Below are 18,108 nucleotides of genomic sequence, written 5' to 3'. Positions count from 1 at the left end.
TTCCAAATTTGAGGTTGATGTCTCAAAAAACGAGCTTTCAGTGAGATTTTGTTTGGCCGCAGTACCAAACGCTTCCACTAGATGAAATTTGTCTCCCATCCATTTCCAATACAGCCATTTTTGACCACGCACAATACAAGTGTGACTATTTTTTTCAGGACCATTTAACCTTTTCAAATCATGCCCATGTTTCTTGTGTGTGTTTGTTTTCACACAGCAAGTGCCAAAACCTTTAGAACCGTTTTGTACCATTCTGATGAAGTAAAAAAAATAAAAAAATTAAAAAATAATTTGAAATGAAAAATGACAGAATAGCACCAGACGGTTAAGGCCATTATTTGCCTTTTCAGTTTTGTTTTTATTATCATTTTCTCTGTGTTTGCCAAATGCATACATTGTGACAAAGATGTGCATTTTTATTGGAATTATACTATTTCACCCTCGTTCCTTTTAATAAATCTATTTTACACTAGTAACACAAACTAGTTACAATCAGGACCTTAAAGGGATAGTTCACCCAAAAATGAAAATTAGCCCATGATTTACTAACCCTCAATCCATCCTAGGTGTATATGACATTCTTCTTTCAGACGAAAACAATCGGAGTTATATTAAAAAGTGGCCTGGCTCTTCCAAGCTTTATAATGGCAGTGAAAGTCCATTAAAGTGCATCCATCCATTATGAAGTCCTCCACACGACTCCGGGGAGTTAATATAGGCCTTCTGAAGTGAAGCGATGCATTCGTGTAAGAAAAATATACATAATTTAAAACTTTATCGACTAAAAATAACTAGATTCTGACAGACGGCCGTATGCATCGATTTACGGCGAAAGAGTAACCCTTGACCTGACGCATTGACGAACGCGGGAGTGCAGAGGATAGAGCAAAAGAAAACACCAGTCACAAATTTTAGTCGATAAAGTTTTAAATATGAATATTTTCCTTATACAAAAACTCCTCGCTTCACTTCAGAAGGCCTTTATTAACCCACCGAAGCCGTGTGGAGCACTTTTATCATGAATGGATGCGCTTTGATGGACTTCAAAACAGAAACCGGCCATTCACTGCCATTATAAAGCTTGGAAGAGCCAGGACATTTTTTTAATATAACTCCTATTGTATTCGTCTGATTCTGAAAGAAGAATGTCATATACACCTAGGGTGGCTTGAGGGTGAGTAAATCATGGGGTAATTTTCATTTTTGGGTGAACTATCCCTTAAAGAATAAAAATGTCCCCAACTGAATCCCATTAATACTTACATTTTTAATCAAGGGCCAATTGACTTTAAAATAATGCCGTCTTTGTTAATAGGCCTTTATTCTGTTGACAAGGCGTCAAAAATCCATTTTTTACTATTTTTTTTACCAGATTGCCATGTTCTCAGGTTTGGCCTATAAAGCAAACACTCGCTTTTCCTGCGTCTTATAGAGCCATTTGAATAAATAATGCAGCTATTATTGTGTGGATATGGTGTTGTGGATGTCAGAGTGTGGTTCGTATGCGTGTACAATTTGTGTGCATGTAATATTTGAGAGTGAAAATATTCTACTGTACTCAAATCCCACCACAGTCCATATCACTGTGCCCAGAAGAAATCTTACTGAAAGCTCATTTTTTAATATCAATCTCAAATTTGGAACACAACTTATTTAGATTTATGGCTTTGATTTTCTAGCAGATTTTGTCCTTTAAGGACCTCAGAGTAACTTTTTTTAAATTGACGCCCAAGGGTTAAGGAGTTGCTCATCTTTGTATTATAGTGAAGAAAGCAAGAAACAATACATGAGGTGCATTTGCAGACGTTTGAATCTCAGCTGTGGTTTTGCTTGGAGAATAATTCTGTTTGGGCCAGTCTTGGGAGATTATGTACAACAGGCAAACCAAGGCCATGTTTCCTACCTCACTGTAATATGATTGGCTTAATCAGTGGAAATATTCTAGCATGAATTCATTTTCTATCCTCTGAGTTTCGTATTCCCTCTAGGCCTGGAATGTTCACATTGTGGCTCTGTTCTGTTTCAGACTGGTAGTTGCCAGGGAAACCTGCAAATAAAATTTCAAGAGATCATTGGACCACTAATCTAGATCAGGTGTTCTACCCAGTCTGTAATCCACAAAGCACTCCACCCAGGAGACTCCCAGGCAGATCGTGATGTTAATTAGATGCTAGATCTACCCATTAATGCAGCATGGATCCTTTGTGTTGAAGGACAAGCATTGTGGAGCATGATACTGTAATGTTCTGGCATTAGTGTGTGTAAAACTGTTTATTGTACTGTATGTCATTAAAATATGTGAAAAAAAAATGCGGCTAGACAGTGTTATTTGGCTACACCAGTGACAAACTGGTTTTAGCTCATTATTACCAACCCTTGATAGTTCACCCAAAAATGAAAATTTGCTCATCCTCAAGTTGTTCCAAACCTGTATGACTTTCTTTCTTCTGCTGAACACAAAAGAAGCTGTTAGCTTGTTAAAACAAATTTAAACAATTTAAAAGATAACTGCGACTTTTTATCTGCACAAAGTTATACATTCCAATTCTGAGGGGGAAAAAGACGGACTTTTTTCCTCAGAAATGCGAGTTTATATCTCACAATTCTGACTTTATAACTCGCAATTACGAGTTTATATCACGCAATTCTAAGAAAAAAAGTCCGAATTATGAGATAAAAAGTTGCAATGACCTTTTATATATTTTTTATTCTGTGGCGGACACAAGCTTCTATAATTTTGAAGAAAATGGGTAACGAAACAGTTGATAGGCCCATTGACTTCAATGGTATAGGGAAAAGAAATCTAAAAATATGGAAGTCAATCGGGCCCATCATATGTTTGGTTACAGACATTCTTCAAAATATCTTCTTTTGTGTTCAGCAGAAGAAAGAAATGAATACAGATTCGGAACAACATGAGGGTGAGTAAATGATGACAGAATCTTCATTTTGGGGTGAACCATCCCTTTAAGTGACGGAAAGATACTAACAACAAACTTCATCACAAAGAAAGTTTTACAAGCACGTTAAAGATGTGATAAACCATCAGCTCTAAAAGTTATACTGCATTCTTACCTTGTGCCTTCATTGTATTTACATCATAGGCCTATTACAGTATCAATCGGCACGTGCATTCACTGGCTGTTATCAGATTAACATGATGCGTCTCATATACAATCTGGGTTAAGGAGCTAATCTGTTTATCAGTGCTGTCGTCATGACTACTGCTATGTTTTATGGACATATGCGATGTAATATAGTTTAACATTCACTTCCATATAATATAGGCCTATCAAAATATCATGGTTATACCATCTGATCTACACTTTTGGGTAGTTTAAACTAGGTTAATAGTTTGCTTATGTGCACACACCAATATGATAAATTTCTTCTTTCGATTCAGCTATTTAATTGAAGTTATAGATAGTATGAGACTAGAACTCACAGCATTCATTTACCCTGCGAACATAATTCTCTCTTCCTCTGTTTAATAAGTAGAGATCAGAGCTGTGCCAGACAGCGAGTGACGTTCACGATCCCCGGGAACGCGCGTCACTCCTGTTCTTGTTCTTTTCCATAATGCTCATCATCAGATCTGATGGCAGAGAAGTAGCCTATAGAGAAACTCACAAGACAACCAATGACAGATAACATAATGGAGACATAAAGCATTAGGTGTAATGCAAATATAACTATTTGGTGTATTGTTACAATAAGTATAGGCTAAGGCTACATTAATTCCATATTTACGCCAATAAAAGTAGCCTATTCTCGCAGCATACTCGTGCATTGTTGTAGCGTTGGTTATAGGATCTATACAAATAGGAAAAATGATGGGTATTTCCTGTGCATCAATGTTCATTTACTCTCTTTTACTCAACTCGGAATAAATCAACTCATTCTGAAACGGATTGTTGCTGCAGTCAAGTGTTTATTTCCACTTTTTCCTGTTTATCATGGTATGCGTTATGCAAAAAAATAAATAAAGCTAAAAAGCAATATTGGTAATAATTATTGGTATAACCATACTGTAGTAAAATGAGTTACTTATATCCACAAATTTCTATTTCTAAAAATGTAACAGCCAACATTTATATATCTACGATACCTAAAGAAAATAAAACTGGACCCCACTTGAACGGAATCAAACTCAACTAAAAAGTGTTCAATTGATCATTCCCCTCCCCCACTAAACTTTATTGTACCACTGGCGACATCTATCTGTTCTTTGGGCAATAATGATGAGTTTTATTTCATCTGGAGAGAAAATTGAGTCTGAAGAGCCTTTGTGGTAAATAGGTTGAAAAACAGATATGATGCAATAAAGATTTGTTATCAAGGAAAAAAACACAAAAATATTGAATTAATGAAAGAATCTGTATTTCGAACTGACAAAAAAAAGTGTGTGCGAAAAGAAAAAAAAACTCCACGATGAAGCAATTGCACTAACATGCTCGCACTTCAGAAAGCGCACAGCCTATGTTTCAGAGAGCAGCATCCGGCCACTTTCTGAAACCACGAGCATCTCTGCAAGCTCTCGCCGTGTTCCGTGCTCGTAGGAACCGTATACATGTGTCCACAGACCACCCAGTGAAAGTTAAAGGTGGGGAAAGAGGGGAGGGAATCCCTGACGCGTCTTTACCGTGCCTTTACCAAGGAAACCCATGCGCGTGTGCTCTGACGCAACTGCCCATTTTTGGAAACATGCGTCAATGGTAGGAACCAACTGTGCAATGGGGGTGGACGCTACAAACAAACAAGTTTAAAACAAATTAAAACACCTTAAACAATTTCTCCTTTGCTGAATTTAAATTCTCATTGAACATTTAAGCCCTAAAACTTCATAAGCTCTTCAGGGAATAGTAACGTCAGGCATAATGACCCAAAATATACATTACGAAACCCCCATTTTGCTTTGTGGCTTAACAAGGCTGTGACGCGCAGACGCAAGGTTGGCGTTGATAAGCGGAGCATTGGAGTAGAGTAGAGCCATTGAAGTGAGTCATCTGTCGACTGACGGGACCTGTAGAAGTAGCACTGAAGTTCACCTAGTCGCCAAAATCAGTTCAACAAAGTCCAGAGCGGTACACTCATCCCTGCGTTGAGTCACTGCTGTGGGGACAGGACTAAACCTGCAAGAGTTCACTGAAGAAAAGTAGGTGCTTCACAGATTTTTCATTTTCCATCTGGTTCTAGCAGAAGATCTCAGTAGCGATGATTATTACACATTAGTTTTACACGGGAACATCAATTTACTGGACTATTAAAGAGACTACAGAATTTGAGATCGCTAACTTCTCTAATAGGCTAATAGAATATTATGCCTGGATTTATCATACCGAGCATTAAAGTAGCCTATCTTGGATATCATTTTTAGATCAGGTGAAAAGGAACCGCTTCGTTTGGAAGTGTTTTTTGTGCCACTGAAGACACTGATCGTGTGGGAATTCATTACCAAGTTTCTGAAATTTACTCCTGTTTCCCTGGATCATGTACCAGGATTACACCGGGACATACGACACGTCCTCCCGCGGCAGCAGCAGCTCACCGGCGCACCCGGACACCAGCCCCATCCCCGCCTCCAGCTACCAGGTGCCCGAGTCTCCGTCTCCACACACACCTCATCAACGGGTTTACATGAACAGGCCTACCGTGTTATTAATCCCAAACTAACCCACTCTTAAAATACTGGGTTGTTTCAACCGTTGGTTTAATTTTTTGACGGTTGGGTTTGTCCATATATTTGACCCAAACATGGGTTGAAACAACACAGCATTTTTTTAAGAGTGTAACAATATGCACTTAATAGCTTATCTTCTTTACATTACAGTGCTCACACTACATTACACATACTTCATGTTATTGCAGTAAACATAGCAGTGTGCAATTACAAGCAGCGCCGCAAAATAATAACACATTCGCACAGATTAAAGTCATGCATAAACTGCGATGTAAAATGAGACCAAACTTTTTAAATATAGAAGACTTGCAGGTTGTCGTTTTCATCATGCAGTGGCCTTGTGTGCATGTTTTGAAAAGCAATACATGTGTTCTGCATAAAAAACGGACATTCGGTTATTGCATGTCGGGCTATGCGCCCTATAAGCAGCCTATAAAAGTATATGCTACCTGTGTGTGTGTGTCACATTTTTATTGCTGTGTTTTATCATATCTGATCATTATTTTGAAAAGAAAGTGCATGGAGGACACATACGCATCTACGCGCAAAACGCGTAAAATCCTCTCAGAGGAATCCGTCTCGCTCTCTTAATAAATGATTCCCAGAAGGGATTTCTTTTTGCTTCCTGCAATCTATCGTTTTGGAAAGATAGCGCACATGTTGGCACTCATAACATTATGTTTCCGTGGAATTAGGCAGATAAGGGCAGCAGTGGCGTGGGTGGCGTGCGTAATGTGAAATAAACCCACGGAGACGAGAGTCAGTGCGCGCGCAGTGGCCGCTGAATGCCACACTTCCGGGACTTCCACATAGCGCTTGCACTTCACTAACCTTCAGAACATGTGCAGTTGCCATTTAGTTTATCTGAAAATAAATTTCATTTATCCCTAGTTGAACTTTTAAGTTTAGGACGGAGAAAAGAAAGCCAATTCGGATTTCATGGCAAACGTAAAAAAAAAAAAAAAATCTCTCTCTCTCTATATATGACCAATATAAGGGCTTTACACAAACTTTGGGCTTATACTTTTTTATGAACTGACTAGAATTGACAAATATGGTGAATTAAATGCAAAGGCAGGAGACTAAGGGTTGCGCATTAGGATCTTCCTGTTTGATTACTTTATTAGTAATTATACTTCAATAAATGCATGTTTTTTTAAATGGAATTTATGCGACTTTCTGCATGGACATAAAAATAAAGACTCGCAAATTAGTCCACGTTGAAAGAAAGTAGTAAAAAAGAAAGCTCAATCACACTTTATTTAAAGCTCGTATGGTACTAAATTGTATCCTTATGTCATGCAACTCACTTTATAATCATCTGTATGTTATCGTAGATGTTAATCACAGTTGTTTTTATAATAATTAGCTACATGTTTATGGTTACAGCTACTGTTAGATTAATTCTTAGGTAGACTATCTAAAGCCTCGATGAGTATTGCGAGTTAATGCAAGAGTGTTGCATTAAAATGGATTATAGCCTACATAATGTTTCCAGTGAAGTGCATCTCTTCTTCATGAAGTGTTTTAGGTCATTTTCCCCCGATCTGGTTCTTCTCAGGGAATGAATAAGAGCTTGTGTACCGGGTCAGTTTGGCAGCTTGTCCCCCAGACGCTGGTATTTTAATCTTATCTGGAAGGTTTAACTTGCTCCTGTCAGAAATTCCCGAGCATCATCTTGTCTTGGTTGCTGTTTAAACTCGTGGAATAAACTGCCCCCTTTCGATCCCAGCATGTGTAGTTTTGACTCCTTCGGGGGAAATCAAGTGGAATGGATTCGGGAGAATTTCAAGAGAAGATAAAGCGCTACTTTTCAACACAACAGAGAATGATTCAACGTGTTTATGTGGATCTTCCCGGTCCTTCGTCATGGATGAAATGGGAAACAAACGCGGCAGTTCCTGGTAGTTAGTGGAGTCTTTCGCAATAAGATGTGGGAAACGATGATCTACTACCATGTTAAAGCAACACTACACCCTCAGTGTAAATACTACTTTATAATAAATACTACTAACACTGAATCTCAGCTTTTAAGCTGTAAAATAATGCTTGTTTTTCATTCACGTAATGATCGCTGTTATTTCCCGTAATTCATTCGCCTCCAAATGATTTGCGGTAAACTCTATCTGTAACATGAAGTCAGTTTCCCGTTAAAATCCCACCAGAAATGTGTTGAATGGAATGGAATGTGCAGGATGGAATGTGTTGGCACGAGATCCCAGTTCTGCTTCCCGGCTGAGGGGAACAGAAGAGCAGTCTCATAACCTGATTCAGCATTTGTCAGACTGCACATGTAAATCATATCATTCAGGTGTACTTTTCCATCGAATATTCGGGCAATGCTCGCTTGTAAGTCATTCACTATCGCGGTACTATTTTACATAGCCTATCAGAAGTTCAAATATTTCCAAAAATGACTAGCCTTACAAAGTTTAATGATGTTAAACGTTTCTAAATTGATATGAAACATTCTAACTTTATTTAAAACTGAGCACTCATTAATATTAGTAATGGTAATTAATGTTTATTAGCAATTCAAATAGTTGTTCATGTATTAAGTACAAAGTAATATTAAGTAACTACATGTACTTACTATAGGGTTAGGGCTTCATTTGGTTTAGGGTTAGTTGCATGTAATTATGCATAATTTATAGTTATTACCATTGTAACTACATGTAACATCTTTAACAATAACACTAAAATATAAAGTGTTACCAGAGTTTCTTATATGTAAGTTATAATTGTATTCAGTGGGTAAATACAAAATAATTACACAATGCAGTCAAAAAACGTATTATTGTGCCTCTAATTTAAATAGTTGCCTATGATTAGATTATTGCATATAAATCTGTTCATTAACAGCAAGAAAAGAGTAGGAATTTAAGTTAAGGCAAATTTAAGTTTAATACTGAGGTTTTATTAAACTTAATGTAATATTTGCAAATTTTTCATTTCTGACAGTTTGCATTAAAGACATGCAATAACAAAACGAAAACAAAAAAAACTTTCAGCATTTTATTTAGATTTTCGTATTAATGATGTGTTCGTAGAAGTCGTATGCTCTTCTAATAAGAGGTTTGTTTCTTGAACGACACAGCGGTGATACTGTGGCCCATTGCATCACCACGGCTATTATTTAAGCCTGGTCTGCTTCTGTCAGGGAGGGTTGTGGGCTTTCCCATGATTCACCGTGAGTGTGTCACCCTGTCGCTCTGGGGGTCAAGCAGTCAAGAGGGCGCAGAGCGAGGCGGCACGCGCAATGATTCATTAGTCTGTGATGATGGGAATTTGTAAGATGGCTAAAAAGTGGGTGGCTAGGGGGACTGCAGTAACAAAGACCAAAAATGAATCACACAGTGTGTTTAATGTACGGTGAAAGTCAGAGTCTTCTTAATCCACAGTTTCTTCATAAATGTGTGCACTTCAATTGTGACATCACCATAAAAGAATGGCTTAATCCTAATGCTTTTCTTTCTTCTCCACAGAAGTACAGAGTAGACATGCCTGGCTCTAGCAGTGCCTTTATTCCAACGATTAATGCCATAACCACCAGTCAGGACCTGCAGTGGATGGTTCAGCCCACAGTGATCACATCCATGTCTAACCCGTACTCTCGGCCTCACCCGTACGGCCTGTCTGTGTCCAGCGGCCCGGGTCTCCTCGGACACACGGCTCTCACGCGGCCCGGGGTCATCCGCTCCATCGGAGACGCTCGAGGTCGACGCAAGCGAGACGAACAGGTTTGTCTTGCACTTTTCAACGTATAGTACAAAAACACTTTGGTAACACTTTACAATAAGGTTCATTAGTACATGCATTAACTAACATGAACTAACAATGAGCAATACATTTGTTACAGTATTTATTCATCTTTGTTAATGTTAGTAGTTAATCAAAATACAACTGTTCATGTTAGTTCACGGTGCATTAACTAATGTATAATACAACCTTTGATTTGAATGACATATTAGTTAATGTTGAAATGAATTTAACTAAGATTTATAAATGCCGAAAATAAGTATTGTTTAGTTCATGTTAACTAAGGTAACTAATGTTAACCAAATGAACCTTATTGTAAAGTGTTACCAACACATTTTTTTAACATCTATTGAATCATTGAATAATGACACTATTGTTTTTTTGGAGCTGCTTTACAGCTAAAATGTAGTTTGTTTCATAATTTTGCAACATTAATATGTTGTTATCTTGTTTATTACTGTGAAGCTGCTTTGAAACAATCTTTAAGGTGAATTCAGGTTGATTTGGACAGTTTTTCCAAGTCATCTCAATGGCAAAAAGTGTCCCAATCACCCTGACTTCAAGCGCTATATAAAATAAATGACTGTTTATCTGAGATGCAAGGATTGATTTTTTTTACATCACAAAGATTTCTGACAAACAACTGGGAAATCTCACTCCTAGTTCTATCTGCAGCTCACCCCAGAGGAAGAAGAAAAACGGAGAGTCAGGCGAGAAAGAAACAAACTAGCTGCGGCAAAATGTCGGAACCGCAGAAGAGAACTGACCGATATGCTGCAAGGGGTGAGTTTTCTAATGCCTTTACAAACACACAAGCATTTTCTAACTTTACTAGCACAATGAGGGAAACATGTTTACCGAACACCCCAAATGAAATGCCCACAAATATTGCACTTATTTCCATGCAATTCTCAGTGGTTAAAAGCCGAAGACACCCTAAAAAGACACGTTTTACGACCACAGAAGACCAGTGTTGTCTGGCGGGCTTGGGAATGCCCCGAGTCCCAGACAATGCTGGCTGTAATTGAACTACATAGCTTTCTAATGGCATCTCTCAGGCTGTCAGACCTGAAACACGAGGGAAGAATGTGCTACAGGGGGTTGGAGGGAAGCAAACATCTGATATTGTTGGAGGAAGAAACCGCAGCTAACCATCAAACCCCACTCACTGCATTTTTTTCCCTCTTCCCTTCCCCCACTCTCTTCATTCCTCACCAAATAAGGAACTGTATCTCCTGTGACAATAACGAGAGCCTTTCTTCTAATGAGTTTCTTTCTTTGTAAATTTAGCATTTGCTTTCATTTTGGTTTCCTTCTTCCTCATAGCCAAATTAATGAGGCTTATCTTTGACAGTCTAGTCACATCAGTCTTTGAACTTTCTGCAGTCTTGTACAGTTATTTCGAAACACTTGGTTTTTGTGTCAAGCGTTCCATGTGAACAGCTTAAATTTATTTGGGAAATACTTGCTTGTGTTTATAGGTGGGCGTTCCTTTAATAGTGCTAAAGTGTTCTGAGAGTTCAGTCTGAAAAACTTTTGCGATTTAAAGGTCCCATGGCATGAAAATGTCACTTTATGAGGTTTTTTAACATTAATATGAGTTCCCCAAGCCTGCCTATGGTCCCCCATTGGCTAGAAATGGCGATAGGTGTAAACCAAGCCCTGGGTATCCTGCTCCAGCTTTGAGAAAATGAAAGCTCAGATGGGCCAATCCGGAATCTTCCCTATATGTCGTCATACGGGGAAAGGTTACCTCCCCTTTCTCTGCTTTCCCGGCCCAGAGAATTTGCGATATTGGTTTTTCCTCGAGAAACATCACGGTTTACAAACAGTTGCTCAGTGTTTGGATGTACAAATGAACACAGAAGTATTCCTTCATCCGAGTTTCTGAAGAACCAGTGGGTTAATTTGATTTTCTCTGGAAATGCGCCAGGGTACAGTCTTCTCTAAACTACAAAAGATTACTGATATAGATGCTAATACAGCTTTAGAACGATAGCAAATCAGAGCAACGTGAAAAGCCAACAACGTAGGCTAGCGTTAGCTACATGATAATAACTGTAACAGCATACATAAACAAACCAACTAAAGTACCGTATCCAGACACAGTATTTTAAACTAAAGCGGAGACGTCCTGCCGTAGCCGCTGAGTTGCAACTTCTTCAGGTGCTTCTCCATCCGGATCAGATTCTGGGCCAAACTGGAAAGCTTGAATGATTGCGTGTCTACGAGCCATTGCGATACATCCACTCACTGTGTGTGTGGGGGGGGGGGGAATCAACCTGTGGGAACCCTTTAATAGTAACCCAATTATGCAGGAAAACCACATACTTGGCAACCCTGGCGCAGCCCTCGTATAGGCTTACGTTAAAGACCTGAATATCATATAGACATTTTGTGAAGGGGTCTTTTTACTAGGGTTAGGAACCAGTTAGAAACCACCTAGAGCACCACTACATATATCAAATAGACATTTTGGGAAGGGGTCTTTTGAATAGAGTTAGGAACCAGTTAGAAACCACCTAGAGCACCACTACATAAAAACACCCTGCTGACAATCACAAGCCAAAAGAATATCAGGCAAAATGCAGCATAATCATTCTTTGTATTTCTTTTTTTTTCATTCAAGGAAACCGAGAAGTTGGAGGAGGAGAAGGCCGACCTGCAGAAAGAAATCGAGACCCTGCAGAAGGAAAAGGACAAGCTGGAGTTTATGTTGGTGGCCCACAACCCTGTGTGCAAACTTCCCCTCGAAGAGCGCCATCAAAACCTGCACTCCCAGCAGTGTGCGCCCCTTCCTCTGACCATGCGCTCCAACCTGGGGCCCCGGGGCCCGATGCATGCTCTCAACCCAGTGGTGGTCAAACAGGAGCCTTTGGAAGATGATGACGATGAGGATGAAGCAAAAACCCAGCATTCAGTCATCAAGCCCATCTGTCTAGGTGGCGGCATGTATTGCTCTGACGGAGACAGTCTGAACACTCCTGTGGTGGCCGCTTCCACCCCGGTGTCCACCCCGAACCACTCCAGCCTCATCTTCACGTACCCCAGCATGCTGGAGCCCGAGAGCCCATCGCCCTCGTCCGAGTCCTGCTCCAAAGCCCACCGGCGGAGCAGCAGCAGCGGCGACCAGTCCTCGGATTCACTCAACTCTCCCACCCTGCTGGCGCTGTGAAGGACAACTGGACTCTCCTCGTTCCCCGTGGATCTCCAGAGCGCGCTCGGCTAGGGGTTTGAGCGGGACTCCTCCCTCAAACTAGCTGAGAACCCTCAAGGGCTAATTTGCTCGTTTTATTTAAACGTTTCAGAAGAGAGTTTTCGTTGTCGTCGTTTAAATGTACGTGCGAATTCCACTTTGCTGTTTTCGTGGTGAGGTTTTGTAATGAAGAGGAAAAGAGCGGGAGGAAAGATTGCGTCATCGCAAGTCGACCGCCTGTTCAGAAGACCTTGATATTTTCCTGACTAATAAGAGATGGGGATTGCTTGAAAATTGCGTTCTTGATAGGTACAGAATCAGACATTGGACACTACGCCCTGAAAACGTCATTATCCTTGTACTTGTGACTTGTGAATATTGTCCCATTGTGTTTTGTCTCTTGCTGTTTATAATATTTAGGGTTCACTGGATGAGCCTGACTGCTGAGTGTCGAAAGAACCATCCTGTATAATAAAATGCTGACCTTTTGTTGATATTTTGTATATGCGGCACAAGCACTAAGATAATTTGCCAAATTTACATAGCTTTTGTTATGTAAAGTAAACAGAGAAAAAAAAAAGAAAAAAAAAAACTTTATAGCATCAGCGAATCTACTGTCAGGGATTTTTTTGTCTGTGTCAGTGAGCCATACAAGCATTACTAGAAGCAATTGCACACAGAATATAACGGTGTACATGAGGGAAACTCCAGCCATATTAGGCTCTGCCTCTAACCCTGACATGGCAATACCGCTTTTGTATTGGCGCACACTGTGGTTTTCAAATAATAAAAAAAGAAAGGAGCAAACTATGTATTACTTTTATAATATGTACTTTTATGTCTCGACTGGCCCTTTTTTCAGGGTACGGTTTAAAAAGCGAATCAGTGATATCAGCCACACGAGCACTTCTCCCTGAAACACTGGCTGGCTTTGATTGCCGCACTTGAGAACAGATGCACTTTGTCAGCAACATTACAATCGAATAAGACACCATTCCTTACAAGTGATGGAGTAAACAGGGAATGCAGAATGATATTGAAAGTTTGACGCAAATGCATCAGACGCTGAAGAAAATATACAAATCGCAATATTTTTTTTGAAAAAACATTCCTTGGGAAAAGGAGCGATCCGGAGGTTACCGTTGCCTCAGTCAGATAGTAACCGAAGGTGAATGGGAGTATTTTGTTGTACAGTACGCAGCAAAACGGAAACAAAACAAATGTGGCTTCTATTTGAAGGACTTTGTTGCTTATTTATGTCAGGAACTTTCAAGGATCTAAGAGACGAGTTCAGTGTTTGTTAAATCGAGTATGAGAGATTCTAGTTGCAAAAACCAATTTAATACCAAAAAAAAAAGAAAAAAAAAAGAAAGATGTTTATGGGCAGTAAACTGTGCTGTAAACTGTTCTCTGTCGGTCTTTGAACCCTGTGTATTTTTGAGCAAGCCATCTGTACAGCTTTCTGCACATGTCCTGCTTATCGGTCTGTATTTTCTCTCTTTTTTATTGCTTTAACTGTTGAAAGACAGAAAACAACCTACAAAAAACAGCAATATGTAAAGCAGTGTTTGTTCCTTTGGTAATTTAAATTTATTATAATGATAATAAAAACATTTCCAAAGTGGTATTTTTTGGATAGTCGTATTTTGCTTGTGCATTTATTTATTTGTGCACAGTGTTTTGGGTTTGTTGGATATCTCATTGTTGCAATGTGGTGCTTCTGTGTTCAGCCAATCACAAGACGGTTGAATGAACCTGCTTTATGCATCAGTTATGCATTCATCTCTCATTTCTGCACATTATCAAAGATGCAGATTCATTCATCCTAACTTTGATAGACAGTTTTGCTTTATCCGTTGCAGTGAATGATGTCAATGACAATATAAGACGTCAATAATATTTGTTTTGATGAATACATTAAAGCATTATTTCATAAATGGGGATGAAGAAGTAAAGGAAACATGAAGCATGTACATTCAGTATGTACAGTTTAACACTTCCTGTTCATAGGTCATCGATGCTTTTAGCTCTAGTTCTGGTTTTCAAGATTTAGCAAGTTGCACTTTATGTAAAATAAATAAATCAATAAATAAATGAACGTGTATGTTAGGATACTAATTTAGGGGTTTAATTTCACTTGAAAAGTCACTCTATACACATACATTTCAAATGTCCAGACTGATGTTTTGGTTAAAGGTGCATTCATTATCTTGCATTATTATTATGAATGGATGACCCATTGTCTCATTTCACCTGATCAAGTTTTGTATTGATTATGTACGAGGTTGAAAGTGATTTGCCAGGTTTGAGATTTTGGTAAGAGTCGAGTCTATTTAAAGACATTGATGGCTGTTTTGCAGTTGTGTGTTGAGCTTTAGGCCAAATTCATGTGTATGTGTGGAAATCTTTTATTTTGAAATAAATATATCGGTTTACATCGGAGATGTGTATTCTGTGTACGGAATTATTGCACATTATAAACTATTATGATAAACAATTGTTATCAAAATCATTCTCATTTCAGATATATCGCTTTAATACGCTTTCTCAAATAATTCTCAGCTTCATGACTCACTGCTAAAATTACTTGAACACTTGAAAATAAAATGAAATAAAATAAAATAAAATAGTTTACTGGTAGAATATCAGATAGATATAGATAGATTACAGTAACATGAACTAAAAAAAATTTAATTTGATCAATCTTAATCTTAGTTAATGTTAATCTCAACATTTACTTATACATGACTAAAGTCATAAGTTGTCCTGAACTAACATGAACTAAAAATGAACTCTTGTATTTTTATTAACTAATGCTAAGATAGATAGAGGGATAGATAGATAGATAGATAGATAGATAGATAGATAGATAGATAGATAGATAGATAGATAGATAGATAGATAGATAGATAGATAGAGGGATAGAAAGATAGATAGATAGATAGATAGATAGATAGATAGATAGATAGATAGATAGATAGATGGATAGATGGATAGATAGATAGATAGATAGATGATAGATAGATAGAAAGATATATAGATAGATAGATAGATAGATAGATAGAGGGATAGATAGATAAGATAGATAGATAGATAGATAGATAGATAGATAGATAGATAGATAGATAGATAGATAGATAGATAGATGGATAGATAGATAGAGGGATAGAAAGATAGAAAGATAGATAGATAGATAGATAGATAGATAGATAGATAGATGGATGAATAGATAGAGGGATAGATAGAGGGATAGATATAGATAGATAGATAGATAGATAGATAGATAGATAGATAGATGGATAGATGGATAGATGGATAGATAGATAGATAGATAGATGATAGATAGATAGAAAGATATATAGATAGATAGATAGATAGATAGAGGGATAGATAGATAAGATAGATAGATAGATAGATAGATAGATAGATAGATAGATAGATAGATAGATAGATAGATAGATAGATGGATAGATGGATAGATAGATAGAGGGATAGAAAGATAGAAAGATAGATAGATAGATAGATAGATAGATAGATAGATAGATGGATGAATAGATAGAGGGATAGATAGAGGGATAGATATAGATAGATATATAGATAGATAGATAGATAGAAAGATAGATAGATAGATAGATAGATAGATAGAGGGATAGATAGATAGATAGATAGATAGATAGATAGATAGATAGATAGATAGATAGATAGATAGATAGATAGATAGATAGATAGATAATATTTAAACAATAATATTACAAGGACTTTGGTTGTATTTAATCTTTCAAGATAAAAAAAAAAATAATCTCTTACAAGACTAATGTATTTAGCATGATTGTATATTGTTCTTCCGACATTAGCCCTAAGCTGAACTGTGTTATGTACTCAATAGTTGATTTCAACACTGGAATATTGCAGTGTTTCCAGCAAATGCTGGTTTGAGCAACAATTACTTTAGAAAGTGCTAATTCTATGGTAAGACTGAAATGATGTGGTAAAACAATGAAATTAAGTTACTTAATGTAAGTCAAGGACGGCTATACCAGTGACCTGAGTTCTGAATGTTATGTATTTTAAATATAAAATACTGATAGTCTAATGTCGGTTTTAGGAAAATCCAGTTCTCCCTCATGCAGTGCTCATAAAACATTACTATATTATTGGCCATATATACTGTATATTGGCCTTTATTGCACTTAATGACAACAAAATGGTAGTATATGAAATGTATTAACAGTCATCAGACAAAATGTCACACTACACAATGGAGTTATACTGCCACTTAGTGGTTAGAGAGGGATACATATATGTTTATGACATTATTTAAAGATTTTCTATGTTCAGCATTGCTGTTTACAATCAATACATTTATTTAGTTTTTAAAGGTAGGCCTGTATTCAAATGCAGTTATACTAGAATTATTATAAACATATTAGGAATGGTTCTTTTGAAATATGAAAGCTTACTAAATATTTGGATTAAAGCAGAAATAACATGGCGATATGAGAGTCAGTCAGATGATTTCTTCAGAGAAACTGGTGTGTGGATGTAGTCAGAGGTTAAAGCGTGCTGGACATGTTTCAGGTTTAACTCTTCGGGTTCACTGTCTTAGATAAAGGTAGGAAATGTTTTTCATAAGCACTTTCTGTTATAGGCTGTGGTAGATTTTTCTTACGTAGATATTAGTAAATGTATTAAATATTAATATTCTGAAAATATTAACTGTTTTAGGCCCACTAGTATTATTTATTTATACAATAATATTATTGTAGCATATTATTTATTTATTTAGTCATATTTATCCAATAACAGTTATTGAGTTTTGTTTGTTTATGTGTAGAACATATAGGCCTTCTTAGATCCAGTGTGCAGGCGTTACAGATGCTATTCAATCTCTCCATATTTTAGTGTCAGACAGGAAGAATTGAACAGTTTGCAACAAACTTTTATTAAACATGCAATTTAGAACTTGTTGCAACCGTCCCCGACCCTATCAGCTCATTTCGATACCGATACCGATACCTTGATTCGATACCGGTTCCTGAACGATACTTTTTTCGATACCAATTTTATGAAATCCATTTAAACAAGATTACATAACACATTACCTCAGAAAAAACTTTGGTTTTATTTTTTCAGTTTGACTCATGCTCCCTAGTCAGTGCACAAAAAAAAGCACAAAGGAACACGATTTTTTTTTATAAAGAGCGCATGCTCACCAAAGCTCAATTTGTTTGATTAAAAATACAGTAAAACTTGTAATATTGTGAAATAGTAGGCTATTACAATTTAAAAACTGTTATTTTATTTGAATATATTTCAAAATGTAATTTATTCCTGTGATGTCAAAGCTGAATTTTCAAAATCATTACTTCAGTGTCACATGATTAATATTTTGGAAACTATGATAAAAAAAAAAATCATGATTCTTTGATGAATAAAAATTTCAAAAGAACAGCATTTATTTGAAACAGAAATC

At 37.3% G+C, this 18,108-nt stretch overlaps 1 protein-coding gene across 4 annotated transcripts; it reads left to right on the top strand.

The window, feature by feature from the left end:
* The first annotated feature begins 4,984 nt into the window (after positions 1–4,984).
* Positions 4,985–14,262, top strand: fosl2 (FOS like 2, AP-1 transcription factor subunit). Of its 4 annotated transcripts, none has more exons than XM_082142679.1 (5): positions 4,985–5,155; positions 5,378–5,592; positions 9,166–9,420; positions 10,103–10,222; positions 12,069–14,262. In XM_082142679.1, the coding sequence occupies exons 2-5, from the start codon at positions 5,491–5,493 to the stop codon at positions 12,612–12,614; spliced, it is 1,023 nt and encodes a 340-aa protein (XP_081998805.1). In that variant the 5' UTR covers positions 4,985–5,155; positions 5,378–5,490; the 3' UTR covers positions 12,615–14,262. The 4 variants fall into 4 exon arrangements, with proteins under 4 accessions (XP_081998805.1, XP_081998804.1, XP_081998807.1 ...); XM_082142681.1 differs by having other exon boundaries at positions 4,986–5,155; positions 5,500–5,592; XM_082142678.1 differs by having other exon boundaries at positions 4,985–5,592.
* The last annotated feature ends 3,846 nt before the right edge of the window (positions 14,263–18,108 follow it).

The sequence above is a fragment of the Leuciscus leuciscus genome (assembly GCF_965113295.1).
Source record: "Leuciscus leuciscus genome assembly, chromosome: 17".
Lineage (NCBI taxonomy): Eukaryota > Metazoa > Chordata > Actinopteri > Cypriniformes > Leuciscidae > Leuciscus > Leuciscus leuciscus.
This window is presented reverse-complemented; position numbering and strand designations above follow the sequence as displayed.